The following is a 14,191-nucleotide window of genomic DNA, read 5'->3' as shown; positions in this document are numbered from 1 at the left end:
TGCTACCGTGGTATACTATGTCAACACACGGAGCAGGTTGAAACCGTTTAGACTTGTATGATACCCAAGATAAGTTCATAGATCCAGAATATATTTTGATAGTTCAGGGATCTGGATGACATATTTACACAAGTTTAGAGACTCCCTATATACTTCACTCTTTTTAAAACTACTCGCTCAATTCAAAATATAGCTATTTTATAAAAAAAAATATAGTTGTATTTTGACATAAAGGGAGTATCATGGAGTTTAGTTCACCTTGATTTAAAACAGTTCTATAAAAATAATATGTATGCATTTTTTTGAAAAAGAATCACAATGTTGATAAATGGAATAGTTTCATTCTTCAGAAAGAACGCCCCTACTGCTCCAAATTGAAAATCTGAGAGGCGGCAACCCGTACGTAATAAAACACGACCTCAGAGTAGTCAAACGCAATCTTACCAGTACTGAAGATAACAATTAACAGATGCAATCATGCAATTGCAAGTGTACTTTGCGCACATATAAATATATAATACTACACTAATGACAAAAACAGCAAACATCACCTGGAGTCCGGGACACCCACACGGAAAAAAATTCTATGCGGCAGCGCATACTCGAAGACTCACTCGCCGTTTTTCCCTTAATTAAGCAACGTAGCTGGCGGGTTTGTGGAGACACGCATTGCCTGATGTGTAGCGCAACCGCGACCTTATGCTACGTGTTTTTACAGCGCCATCATGTCCCTATCAACAGGTGTATGCATGCATGACATAATATCTCCTATCTCCACAGTACGTTTGACTATATATATACATCCATTATGTAGATATCAGTAGTATATTGTTATACATATTTGTCTCTTTTGTTATATCAGTTAGCTATTACGACTAGTAGTATTATTATCTCTTAGACAGAATTATTTGATGCTTGAAACATCAAAAATGACTTACACGTAGCAGTATTTTGCTGTCCCAAACGTCGATTGTTTATTGGGTTTGGAGGAATTTCAACCCATAAAAATAAAAAATTAAAGAAATAGAAAGAAATGCACATATCAATCCATAGGAATTTTTCTTTAAGGTTTAAATGGATAATTTAATTACTTTTTTTTGCGTTCTCTCCCTATAACTTGTAGGAAAATAAAATTTCCTTAATTTGGTTTTCCTATATCTCATTCCTACAAACAGATATTAATAGAAATTAATCCTTAGAAATTCTTCTTTTTTAAAACGAATAAGCCCCAAATATTATGCTGTCACACACGACGTGTCTCTAGCAGCAGCAGCAGAAGCAGCAAACAAAAGAAACTGAGAAACTCGCGCACGTCGTGCTGGCTGAGGCTGATGAGCACGGCGGCCCGTACGTCCCAAGGATCAGTATTACGAACTCCTCCGCGTGGACGAAACGCCGTAAATTAAGATCACAAGAGATCGAGCAAATTCAGGTCACTGGCGAATTGCCTTCGCGTGTACGTAGACGTAGTGCACACACGGCCAAAAACTAGCATCACTATACTGTCGCGGTGTCGCGTCACCGTACGTATCTCAACGCTCCAGATAACACCGGCCGGTTTACACACAAATACCGATGATACCACGCGTAACGAACACCTAGAGTCGCTCATACTACTAGAATATGTTTATTATAGAGCTCTAACTGATCAAGTCTCTTTTTCTTAATGAAGTTAATTGATCAACTCTTAAAAATAACTCCGGAATAAAGTCTGATATAGGGCGTGTGGAGTAATCCGAACCTTACTCCACCCCTTTCTAGTTTATTTTTCTAATATTATTTTAGCCCGACAGCCCGCTTTACTTCTCTTCTAACAATATTAGATTGTGTTCAAACTAGAAAGTCATGAATTTCTAAATTCTAAACGGAAACGGGATGGCTCATTAGTACAGTATTAACTTAAGAAACTAAAAAAAAAAGACTAAATGTGACTTTTTTAAGCAACTTTATTATATAAAATTTTTCGAAAAGTGTGTACGTGAAAAACAAAGAAATAGAAGTTGAGAACTTATCGTACCAAACACATCCTTATAAGAGGTTGAGCTAGAGAATTCTACCACATATAGGCTTATATTTAGGCATGCAACTGGGGAGGGTATGGGTAACCATATCCTTACCCATTTCATAATTAGATTATCCATATGGATAATTTATACGTGGGCCTCACATATAGAAATGGCTCAAAAATTATATAAAGTTGCTTCTCTATATAATAATTCATTCCTATGAAATTCAGTCAAATTTGATAAGTTTTATAATGTGAAAACGAGTTTTAAATTTTGTGTCCGAGTTTTACACACATACATGGAAATGAGAAAGGTGGGTAATAATGAGCATTATCCTCCCCTACCCAAAATTAAAATGCGTAATTCCTTTCTACTTATGTCCTCCCCCAAATAGTATGGGTAAGTGTAATTCCTTTCTACTCCCTCGTTTTAGGTTACAAGACGTTTTGATTTTGGTCAAAGTTAAACTGTTTCAAGTTTGATTGACTTTGTAGACAAATTTAGTAATATTTATAATACTAAATTAGTTTCATCAAATCAATAATTGAATATATTTTCATAATAAATTTGTCTTGGGTTAAAAATGCTACTACTTTTTTTTCTACAAATTTGGTGAACTTAAAATAGTTTAATTTTAATAAAGTCAAAACATCTTGTAAACTGAAACGGAGGGAGTACTCATATTCCCTAAATAGGTATAGGTATATAGTGGCAGCCCTAAATATATTCCCCCAAAGGGATCGTCGTGGCGTCGCCCGTCCCCATCAGCAAGCTAGCTAGCTCGCACGTACGCTTCCTTCCGCTTGATCTGCTGCCAACCACGACACGATCACACGATCCCTTTCCCCCACCCCTCTCACCCGCGGAACGCAACACCCACGGCTCCACGCCCCCACCCCCACCCTCTCCCGTGTTCCACCCCGCCCGCGAATCATATCCCACCCAAAAACCGCCACGCCACCGGCGTGTGTGACGGCACTCGGCACACGCGACGCGAAGCGAAATCCCCCGCGCCACGCCAACCAAGCAACTGCGCGAGGCCAGGCCGCCGGCCGAATCGCCCAAAAAACCCACCACTCCATCGCGCGAACCGCCCCAACCCACGCGCGCGAGACAATTCACTTGCCAGTTGCCGCTTTGGCTCTCAGCTCGCCCCGCCCCGCGGCTGCCTGCGATAAAACCAGCCAAAAGCCAAGTCCAGCCGGGGTGGTGCGTGGTGGTGGTGACTGTCACCCAGCTCAGTCAAAGCCAGCCAGCCAGCCACCGCTGCATCATCCCGCCTGTCTGCCTGCGCGCGCCGGCCAGCCGGCCGCCGCCTCGTCTGCTCCGCCGGTCCAGGTTGGGTCCCCCTCTTGACGAGGGGCGGGAGGGAGGGAGCGAATCTGAGGTGGTGGCTATGGGGTCGCCGGGGGCGGGGAGCAGCGGCGGCGGTGGAGGTGGGCATGAGTGCAGCTTCAAGATCCTGCTCATCGGGGACTCCGGCGTCGGCAAGAGCAGCCTCCTCGTCAGCTTCGTCGTCGCCGCCGCCGCCGCCCACCTCGACGACGACATCGCTCCCACCATCGGTACGTACGTACGTGCCCCCCCACATCACTCCCGGACAGATGCAGCCCACCGATCGCCGTCGTAGCTTACCACCACAACGTACACTAGCTGTTCATCCTAGTATAATTCCGCGACGATTCTACCCATCTGTCGGTGCGCCGCCCAAAAATAAATAAATAAATATAAATCCCAGCTTGGCTACGATCTTGATTAGTTCTTTCCTTGGAAATACGCCTGAAATGCAGCTCAAATGTTGGTTCAGAACTTCAGATTTTGTACTCCAATCAGGTAGGGTACTTTGGTCGTTTTAGTACTAGTGCTAGCTACTACTACTAGTAGTTATTGTGTAGCTCAATCAATACAGCGACCAAACTGAATGTGGGCGATCCTAAATGTGGGATGTTCTCCCTTTTCATTTTCTGGTTCAGTTGGACGAGGATAATGGATCAGTGGTAGGTAGAGGGTTAAGGACATTGGGATTTGGTGGACGAACCTTGTCCTTTTTTCTTGTCCTAGCTGTTTTCTTCCTTTGCTCCTATACTGAACAAGGCCCCAGCTTTCTTCTTGTTGGTTGGGAAATTTCGGTCAGTGTAGCCTTACCCCATAGCCCTTCATGATCGGTCTTATGTGTGGTTAATAAATTTGACCAATGCAGAATTTCTAGTTCACTTCTTCTAGTGTATGGTCATGGTTGTCGTTTCACTTGTTTCATGATTTTTGTTCCACACTGGTTGGCAGGAGTGGATTTTAAGATCAAGTTCCTTACGATTGGTGGAAAGAAATTGAAGCTGACAATATGGGATACTGGTGAGTTCATAACTTGGGTTGTATAGAAATGGCCTGCTTTTCGATGATATTTAGCTTCAGATGTGAATATACAATGTTTGGAAAGCCTTTCTGCGCTTTAGTAGTGTAAAGTGCAAACAATTATCATGCAATACTAAGTATAGTTGATGATCTGTCACATGTGGAATGATGGAATTGCTCTTAGTACATGATTATTTTGAGGGGCTAGCAAATGTTTGCTTGGAGTATATTAAGGTTATGAGTGAAACAGAGTTCATGATATGGTTTACGGGCACTTATTCCGTATATCCTACTAGATGTTGTTCTCCATGTTTAGAAACTTTAGCACACGGTCTTTCTTCTAGCAATAAAAGAGGGCCTCAGTAACTGGTTATGCACGCAATAGTTATTTGATTCAGAGGAAGTAGTTGAATTTCCTGTACAGATCTGATGATGATTGGGCATCTTGAGATCTACTAGTACAAGCTATTGCAAACACCAACTAAAGACAATCCAAGAACATCAATAAGTGAGGAACATGCCTAGAATGATTGAGCAACCTATACTCAGTTTTTAAGCCTCAGTTCACTTCTTTGCAGTAACATACTTTGCTTTCCACTAATTTTGACTTTCCATCCTTTTCTGCTGTCATTAGAATTAGAACTTGTTTTTGTGATTGCTTTGCACCTAATATATTTGGTGTTGTCCCTCCATGTTGCACCTGCCCTGTGCTTACATCATTGCTATTGGAGGTTCTGACTCCTGATTCACAGATTTATAGCCCCACCTGTCCGGTTTGTGCCTAAAATATTTTGGTTCATCCTCCCTGGTACCCCCTTCCCTCCCTACCATCTACCATCAGAGATTCCAATATTCCAGATTTGTAGCCCATTACGTTACTTGCTCTAGATGTCTCAGTATTAACCATCTTACCCAGTCCTTCCTTACAACTGCATTGTTGCTGGAAATTTATGAGTTGTCTATAAACAAAATGAACCATGCTATTGTTGAATGGAAAATGGATTACTTTACAGTATTTCCAATATCTCAAATATTCTGACAGCACTATTATGTTGTGTTGCAGCTGGCCAGGAGAGGTTTAGGACAATTACTAGTTCTTACTACAGAGGTGCTCAAGGCATTATTCTAGGTAAATAACAATTTTGTTAGGTAGGATCGATTGCTCAAATTATAAACATGTTGTTCTGCACTGCTGTAATTTTTAAGATCATATCTTGCAGACTTGTCCAGCCTAATAGTGTGATCCTCACTTAAACTTCCAAGTGTTGTAACATATCAATGTTTGTTTCATCTTGAGACGATTTTATGCTGCACCAAAAATTTCTTCTACCTTGACCATCTGTGCGAACTTTGAAAAACCAAAAGTTATAAATTACATGTATAATTCACCACGGTATTTATTTTTTTATTAATGGTGCTTTGAATAGTTTGTGCCTAGGTTGACTATGCAGAAATTGTTTTATGATAATTAACTTGAGAACCGCTGCTATCTGGTCATTTGTGTTCTTGTTTTCATGCTTCAAACTAGATGAACAACTGACGTGATTTTGTTTACTCCTAGTATATGACGTCACGAAGAGAGAAAGCTTCACAAATCTGGCTGAAGTATGGAGTAAGGAAATAGAGTCACACTCATCAAACAAAGACTGCATAAAAATGCTTGTTGGAAACAAAATTGACAAGGTACTATTTGGCCAAAGTAGTTATTTCTTTGAAAAAAAAAGTGATCCTGGCTGTTCCTGAGTTTTAGCTTTTATTTCATTGATTCAAGTTCATTATAGTATGCCCTTTTCAGCCCTTAAGTTCCATCGATTTCATAAAATACTGTTGAACATCTCATGGGAGCATAGTTGATTTTGATGGTTCTATCTTTCAGGAGGATGAAAGAACTGTCACAAGAGAAGAAGGGCTTGCCTTTGCAGAAGAATCTGGATGCCTATTTCTTGAGAGTAGCGCGAAAACACGAGATAATGTTGAGAAGTGTTTTGAAGAACTCGCACTAAAGGTATGCCTAAGAAAGATACCAGCCCCCATAATTTTGGCCTCGTAACACTTGATATACATTTTCTGCATCAACACGAGTATTTAGTTTCCTTTCATCGATAGCACTAAGAGGTTTTGAATTTGAAGATATTTCCAGTTTCTGGTGAAGGTAGCAACTTGAAACAAATGCTATGCTTTTTCCCCCAAAAAATGAATCAATATATTCTTGCCCCCTTCTTGTTGATGATTTTCATCCGTAGTGAGGTATGGAGGCATTTCCAATAAATCCGATGCAGAGCATACACAAATCGTATATGTTCCTTGATTGCTATAATTCGTGATACATGAAAAAGTGTCGAAAATTTCGGTTTCTTGCTGGTTATTTCTAACTGCGAGTAGGCTAGTTTTATATGATGGATGAGTCATAAACAACTCCCGATTTTTTTTTCGATGGCCCAGATTATGGATGTCCCTAGCCTCTTGGAGGAAGGCTCCTCTTCGGTTGTCAAAAGGAACATTCTGAAGCAGAAGCAAGAAAGTCAAGCAAAGCATGGTGGCGGATGCTGTCAATAGGTCATATGGCGTCCCAAAGCAGATTGTGACATTCCAACCCGAGCTGCTGTGTTGTGTTCTGTTTGTAAATGAGTTGTATTTAAATTGTCTGCGAGTAAATAGGGGCGCAAAAAGGGATCAGCTTGTGAGGTTTTTGGAGAGTGATTAACATTGATTTGTACAAAGTACAACATGCTTCCTTTTTTTTTTCTTTCTATTCATTTTTTTTATATCTTCGCCGTAGGAATGTGCTGCTGTCATTTGCTTTTCTAATCCGTGCTAGTCTTTTTCTTCCCCTATTCATCATGAGACAACCGTAGTGAAATTGCCAGAATTATGATGAAGCGGCCGAGAACCTGATTGGTGAATTGCTTTATTTTCTCTAGAAGGATGAGTTTGCCAAGTGCCCTTTTTTTGGAAATCTAAAACCAGTTATTCAATCAAAAAAAAATTACTGCAACTGCAAGTACAGCGGAAAAGGACGCGAGAATAAGCAATTTCGTGGGTCGTAGTAATTCACTCGTAATCCTCTTTGCTCCGTGGAACTAACTAGTGTTTCACCCTAGTAACGGTGAATGAGATCGGCGAATGCTGCAGGGTTCTTCTCGTAGTGATCGATCTCAGCCTGCAACGCGCAATTTTTTTTTAGAAAAAAAAGCAGATTATTGGGGCCTAGATTATTAACTGGTCGAAGTATGTCAAGAAGACGGAAAAAAGATGATTTTTTCCCTAACCTTTCGTACAGCAATAACGGCAGTGACAAGTTTATCGCCGATCAATTCATGCATGATTTTGTCTGCAGCTAGTGCTTCGACAGATTCCATCAAGTCCTTCGGCATCCTTTTGAGCTTGGAGTTGGAGGCATAACCTGCAGGGTTTGATTCTGCAAAAGATCACAAAACCCATTATACACTTGCAGACGCCCTCTTGGCGAAAATCAAAAGCAAACTATTATTAGACCCGAAAAGGCACACTCGCGAGTATTCAATGGTCAGCAAAGAAGTTGTGAATTTTTCCAGGTTCCAAACCTCATGTTTGCAGGCTAAATACTTGCACTGAAAATCTAAAACTCTCTGAGAGAGACAAAAAAAGAAAAAAATAATGAGAAACTTCGTACCAGTTGGTTCAGGCAACGTAAGGCTTCTCCTGAGTCCATCAATCCCAGCAGCAACTATAGCAGCAAGGCCCAAGTGCGGGTTTGCGCACGCATCGAAGGATTTAATTTCGAAGTTGCTGACGAGATCAAGAGGTATCCCAGGTGGGCATGCAGTTCTCAGTGGAGCCTCCCTGTTCTCCTTCCCCCAGCACTGATATGCACCACTCCATGTGTTTGGCTGAATTCGGTTGTAGCTATACACGAATAATCCAAGGAACATTGTCGTTAAATAGGGGGTGCATGACACAATGATTTGATTTGATTCCTAGCTAATCTGGTATTTATCAAACAAAATATATTGACTTGCCCAGATTCTAGAGAACAAAATGCGTTCACACTCTGTGCTTGTGCAAGATACTGATACCAAATTGAGTTATAAGAATTTTCATCAAATTGAATAGGTAATCTTGTTGCTTTACTATGTACATATATTACCTGTTTGGGTGAGGAGCAGTGAATGCCAAGATTGATGGAAGATGGAGATATACTCCAGCAAGGAAGCTTTCTCCGATTCTTGACATTCCATAGTAATTATATTCACTTGATCCCATGAACACATTCTGATCGAATTCCCATAAACTCAGATGCACATGAGAACCGGATCCAATATCATTCAAGTCAGGTCTGGAAAGTGTCAAGCAAAACAAATTATCAGATACGAGATACTGAAGCCAGAGGTCTCACTTTCCAGAAAGGCAACATACATATAGTTTCAGACTGTAAAACATTGGGATGACAGAGGTAGGAAGTGTTTTTATTTAACTAATTGTAGCTCATTTCTGTGCTCTTTATCCAAAAAATGTTTTTTTTCACAGGTAAAATAGGGTATAGATTAGAGATATGCTGTTTAACATACTCATTTTCAGCTTAAGCAACCTCTATAGTTATTCGTCCATGATCATAACATTGAAGAAACAAAGTTTGTCTAACACATAGGACTTGTATGCAGATAACTGAAAAATTGAACAATATTTATGCTGATCCAACAACTTACTTTGGAAGAAAAGTTGCAAGTAGCCCATGCTTTCGAGCAACTGATTTAATAATCTCACGGGCATATATCAGTTTGTCAGCAGCAAGAGTGCACAACACATACTTCAAGGCTATCTCAAACTGCCCTTTTCCAGATTCAGCATGCAGCTGTTACATTTTTTATTATGGAAAAATGAAGGTGTAACATAGAAATACAATCCATCACCACAACATTGCATATGATGATCCAAAGGTAATCAAATGATAACAAAAGTTTTAGTTCTAAAAGTAGCGCCTAACAAAAATGATAAAACTACTCACCTGCTCAACCACAATTTCCGCCGCTTTAAGAGAAGTATATACTTCTTGCAACACAGATGATGCACCATCGAATGCTGTAGTTGAGCAGTAGGGGGTATTGTCAAATGGGACCCACAGCTCCTTTTCACCACTGAATGATCATTTAATTAGTGAATCGATTGCATATTTGCCATTATCAATTAGCATAAATAACATGGAACTTTTAACATATTAATTTTATAGAGGTGGGAAAAACTGTGTACCTTACTACTTTTTTACGTAGGAAAAATTCATTCTCAAAACCTGCCATCATTGTCTGAAAATGACAAACACCTAAGCATTAGAAGAAAAATAAACGAACCAATAGAATCAACAAGACAAATATACTTCCTGAAGGTATATAAACATAAGTATGGGCTTAGTTACCACATTAAACTCATCTAGCAGAACTTTTGTGACTTTTCTCAAGGTATTTCTGGGACAGTATTCCCAGGCTTCCCCAGGCCTTATATGCATTTCAGCCATTACCATTTCTTCGCGTCTTGACCTTGCACAAACAGCAATCCACCATTATATGATGTTCAGAAGTGACATTATTCAATTAAGAACTAATGCTGCCATAATTAAGTAAACTTTAGTAAACACTAACAAGGATGAAAATAAAAAGTGTCATAATGGGTGAACAGGTGGCCTACTTGAAAAGAGTATCATTGAAATATACATAAAAAATCAAGTTTACCATGGAAGCCTCAATAGTGTTGACATATCCGGCATAAGCCTGATCTCTCCTACACCAGTAAGGTTTGTTCCATCTGCTGGGCCATCAGTAAATGAAGTCATTCCCATCGATGCAAAAGTCAGACCAATACCCTTTTTCCTAGCAATTTCATAAAATCTTCCGGCTGGCACAACCTGAAAATACGATCTTTTGAGCAATAAATAAAATTTAAGAGAACATGTGTAACAGGATAACTTAAAGCCATAAAACTACAAGAAATGGCAAAACCGTGTGTGGTAGGAAAGATATGCTTACGCGGCACCTATGTTGACCTGAAGTATCAATCCAGACGACTCGAACAAAGAGCACATCTTGTTCAGATAATGGTATGCCGTTGTCAGCTATTGCTGTTATCTGACCGACTGACCCGTTGGCAACATTCAACTTGTATAGATACAATGCATTTCGTCTAAATATGTCCTCAACTGCTTCAATAGCTTCTTGAATGCTAAGGTCACCATCTTCACATGCAGCTGAGAGTACACGATAAACAACATCACGTGCCCTCCTTGCACCTGTAAATCAAACTCCATAGTTTTGCACATTTTTTTAAGAGCTTTACTATATAATGACTTTTCACTTAACTTATGGAACAATTATGGCTAAGGAATGTACCTAGGTAATATGTCTCTGGAAAAGCATAACCATCTGTGCTGAACATGACCTAGAAATGATAAAATTAGAAATGTAAAGCATGGCATATCTTCAAAATGGGCAAAAACTAGTTGCAGATATATAAGTGAAAATATTACACTCGTCCAGGTTCTTGCAAAATAGATCAGAATGAAATTCTTTTACAAAGGCACCTTGAGTGAATACTACAATGAGAACTAACATAATGAAAATTAGATGCACTTCAAGCATGTAGGAGGGAAAGAAATTCCCAGACCTCTACTGCAAAATATTGCAGTAATCCTACAAAGCAACAATTGTTAATGGGATTCTGTATTTATCAGTTCTATTATTCATTATCAATAATTTACATGGTATGGTAAAACAGGGGGGGCAATATGATATTGAGTTGCCAGAAAATAAAACACAGTTCAGCTTTCCATAAATCAGTGGAACATACAGGTAAAATGTGGACTGTTTCAATAACCTCAAAAAAAAAAAGGAAGCAATTATCCAGAAGACAGAGATTTTACCTTCTTTATGGGAGCTAGCTCAAGGAGCTCTTTAATTGATGATGTCATTCCTTGAACACTAAGTTTTGGAATTGCCAAGCCAAAATCAAGGTATACCTGTTTGTTTTAAACAATTAAAACATAAAGTCCATCAAAGGCAATGCATAAGTCATCAATCATATAAGGATCCCACCTGGGAGTACACTGATGCTAGATATGATGCTTCCTTTGAAAATGGATAAGAGGCATGTAAAAGAACAATTTGGCACTTAGAGAATCTTGTGTCCTCAAGAACAGCACGCAGATGGAGAGGGTTGCACTTTCGCAAGTCCAGGTCCTTATCTCCAAATCTGAAAAAGGGTGGAAATTAATTGAAATATTGAAAGTTTAAAACAGAATAATCATATTTTAGGATTAAAATGTTGTCATCACCCTGTGTGAATCTGCATTGGCAGGTGATATGATACAGCAATTTCAAGACTGCAAGTAAATAGATAGTCAATCAGGTTCTTATTTGTAATCCGAAGAGGCCTCTGACCTGAAAAGGATAAAATAGTCCAGGTGTATAAAATATTGATGGATCCAACAATGTGTTCTCACTCTCTCCTCTCTCTCTCCGCAAAAAAATACATTACCTGATAACTCCTTACGTAGTCCATCCTCTGCATCTGTCTTGCTAATATTTGGATCAATCTCTAAGCCACTTCTATATGCAGCTATACTTTTCAATCCAACAATTTTGTTGGCAACTGTGATAAATTAGTTAAGGAAATCAATACATTCTAAAACAGTATACAACAAGAACTATCCACTGCGCCTGAAAACAAATACTGGGGAGGATATGATTTCAGCTTAGTGACAAAAATTTCAGTAAAAGAGTCAAGTGTCCAGCTTGATGCGCTGAATGATTCCTGAAAAAAGTTTATTACTCATAGATGCTAACAGAATTATGAAAGCTGACAAACTTTGTAAAATGGAGAAAAGGTACAACTTTGGAGAAAATAGACAGGTCAGAACGATAAAAAAAATGCACTCACATCATTAATAATTGTTTCTGCCAGCTTTTCAATCCTCAGAATTCTGCCAACTGTAGGAGCAAACGCCTTGTGTGCCTCCAGTTCAAGCATCTTGTCAAAGTCTATGCCATCATCTATAAGAATTGCAGATAAGTTGGCAGCCTTGAAGCACTTTGAGCTTATAGACGACAACCCTTCAGCCCTTCTGAACTCCTCCACCTTCTCAAGTGAAGCTTCACAGTTGTACAATGCAGCGATGTCCCTCAGGCTTCTCTGCATTTCACGACGTTCCAAACGATCTAATGAGCTTCTAAAAACCATACTCTTAGTTGCAACGAAACAACTACGAATACAGCATTACGAAAGCAAGAATGTACTAGCAACATTTGCAGGTTGGAACAAACAGAGAGCTACGACTCATATACAGCATCCTAACACTGCACAGAGTACAGACAAAAGTGGTCCACATGACCACATCACATGCATGCATGCCGGCATGGACACCTGCTGAAACGCACATAATTTCTCAGACAGAAGTAGAACAGTGAAGCAGTGAACCATGCCGAAATGGCCCAGTAACTCCTCTCATGTGTCATGGACCCTAGCAACGTTTCCATTCCATTGCTCGCATCGCACGCCTCGGTGCCCACATCCACCACCACTGAGCTCTCCTTGACAGGGCAAAGAGACGAGACAAAAAAAAGGCGTGTACTACTCAACAGTGCTGCTACTATGGGAAATTGGCAAAGCCGACATAAAGCCTGTGGCCTCTGCCATGCCACCAGTTAAAAGAGAAGGACGGATTCCGCATATTCCACTATAAACCACATCGCCAATCTCGGTAATAAAATGGATCATGGAGACGATAAAGTTCGCATTCCGTTTTCATTTCTGCCCTGAAACTACTCTCCGAAATCCACCAGTGGTGGCGGTGGTGGTGGACTGGTGGTTGCAGTTCTGAACCTGAGTTGAACACAAATTTCTCTCGGAAAAAATTCATTGGATTAAGACAGAATTACTGTTGACTCGGCTTTCGGAGTAACCAAATCCAGTGAAATACAGTGATTCATTTTTTTTTCAGATGACAACAGTAAATTTTCACTGCAAAAATTATCTGCATCACTCAACAGTGTATATATTTTTTATTTTGCAAATGAAAACTCTGCAGCCGACTCAATCTAGCACACACTGTTACGCGAACTAGTCTGACGAACAGAGTAGGGGAAGCGCACAAGTCGTAGCCGTCGCGATCTCGAGCAGCACACGGAAGTAAGCGGCGTAGGCGACCCAACGGGGCCGTGCGGATAAACGGAGCTGAGAACTGCATGTGTACCTTGAAGGAGAGGGTGTGGGGAGCGAGGGCGAGGGCGTCGGCGGCGTCGGCCTCGGAGAAGCAGCGGAGGAAGGGGAACGCGGAGCCGTCGGCGACGAGGTTGTGCGCGTGCGCGTCCACCGCCGCCGCCTCCTCCGCCGCGCGCCGCAGCGCCGCGTACTTGGACTCCATCTCCATCTCCGCCGGGCTCCGGCTCCGGCGGTCGTCGTCGGTGGCCGCCTCGCCGCCGCTCGCTCACTCGCTCGGTGTCTCGAGGATTTTTTTTTTTTTGTTTTGTTTTTAAGAAATTTTTTTTTCTCTCGCTTCGTTTGACCGCGCGGAATTTGCAACGCGGCCACACGGGGCGTGGGGTTTTTATAAGCGGGGCGGCACGAGAGTGGAGGAGGGGCGCTGCCTGCGGGGCACGTGCACCGCAACTGTCCGCTTCGGCTAGTGGGTTAGTGGTGACCGGTCACCGGTGAGCGTCGCAGTTTGATTGGCTGGCTGCCTGGCATGTGGGTCCGGTTTGTCAGTTGTCACTCGGGGGTTGCGTGGGGTTATAATCTAAAGTAATGAAAAAACTAAAGGTGTTCATCACCTAGATGTGCCACGTCATGGGAAAATTAGAACCGTTGGATGC

General features: G+C 41.0%; 2 protein-coding genes across 3 annotated transcripts; one reads left to right on the top strand and one right to left on the bottom strand.

Annotated features, from left to right (window-relative positions):
• Positions 1-3,214: 3,214 nt before the first annotated feature.
• Positions 3,215-7,136, top strand: LOC4348795 (ras-related protein RABC2a). Of its 2 annotated transcripts, XM_015759032.3 has the most exons (6): positions 3,215-3,571; positions 4,290-4,358; positions 5,422-5,487; positions 5,920-6,041; positions 6,235-6,363; positions 6,801-7,136. In XM_015759032.3, the coding sequence occupies exons 1-6, from the start codon at positions 3,403-3,405 to the stop codon at positions 6,912-6,914; spliced, it is 669 nt and encodes a 222-aa protein (XP_015614518.1). In that variant the 5' UTR covers positions 3,215-3,402; the 3' UTR covers positions 6,915-7,136. The 2 variants fall into 2 exon arrangements, with proteins under 2 accessions (XP_015614518.1, XP_066161025.1); XM_066304928.1 differs by lacking the exon at positions 4,290-4,358.
• A 114-nt stretch (positions 7,137-7,250) lies between these two features.
• Positions 7,251-13,899, bottom strand: LOC4348794 (uncharacterized). Its single transcript, XM_066304927.1, has 18 exons — positions 13,573-13,899; positions 12,261-12,512; positions 12,068-12,134; positions 11,859-11,975; positions 11,656-11,761; positions 11,417-11,573; positions 11,245-11,340; positions 10,715-10,763; positions 10,355-10,614; positions 10,061-10,233; positions 9,748-9,868; positions 9,585-9,637; positions 9,343-9,472; positions 9,044-9,189; positions 8,485-8,673; positions 8,011-8,243; positions 7,628-7,776; positions 7,251-7,518 (listed from the first exon to the last, which is right to left on the bottom strand). Exons 1-18 carry the CDS (start codon positions 13,747-13,749, stop codon positions 7,456-7,458), a joined length of 2,538 nt encoding a protein of 845 aa, XP_066161024.1. The 5' UTR covers positions 13,750-13,899; the 3' UTR covers positions 7,251-7,455.
• Between the last annotated feature and the right edge of the window lie 292 nt (positions 13,900-14,191).

This window comes from Oryza sativa, chromosome 10 (assembly GCF_034140825.1).
Source record: "Oryza sativa Japonica Group chromosome 10, ASM3414082v1".
In the NCBI taxonomy this organism is placed as follows: Eukaryota; Viridiplantae; Streptophyta; class Magnoliopsida; order Poales; family Poaceae; genus Oryza; species Oryza sativa.
This window is presented reverse-complemented; position numbering and strand designations above follow the sequence as displayed.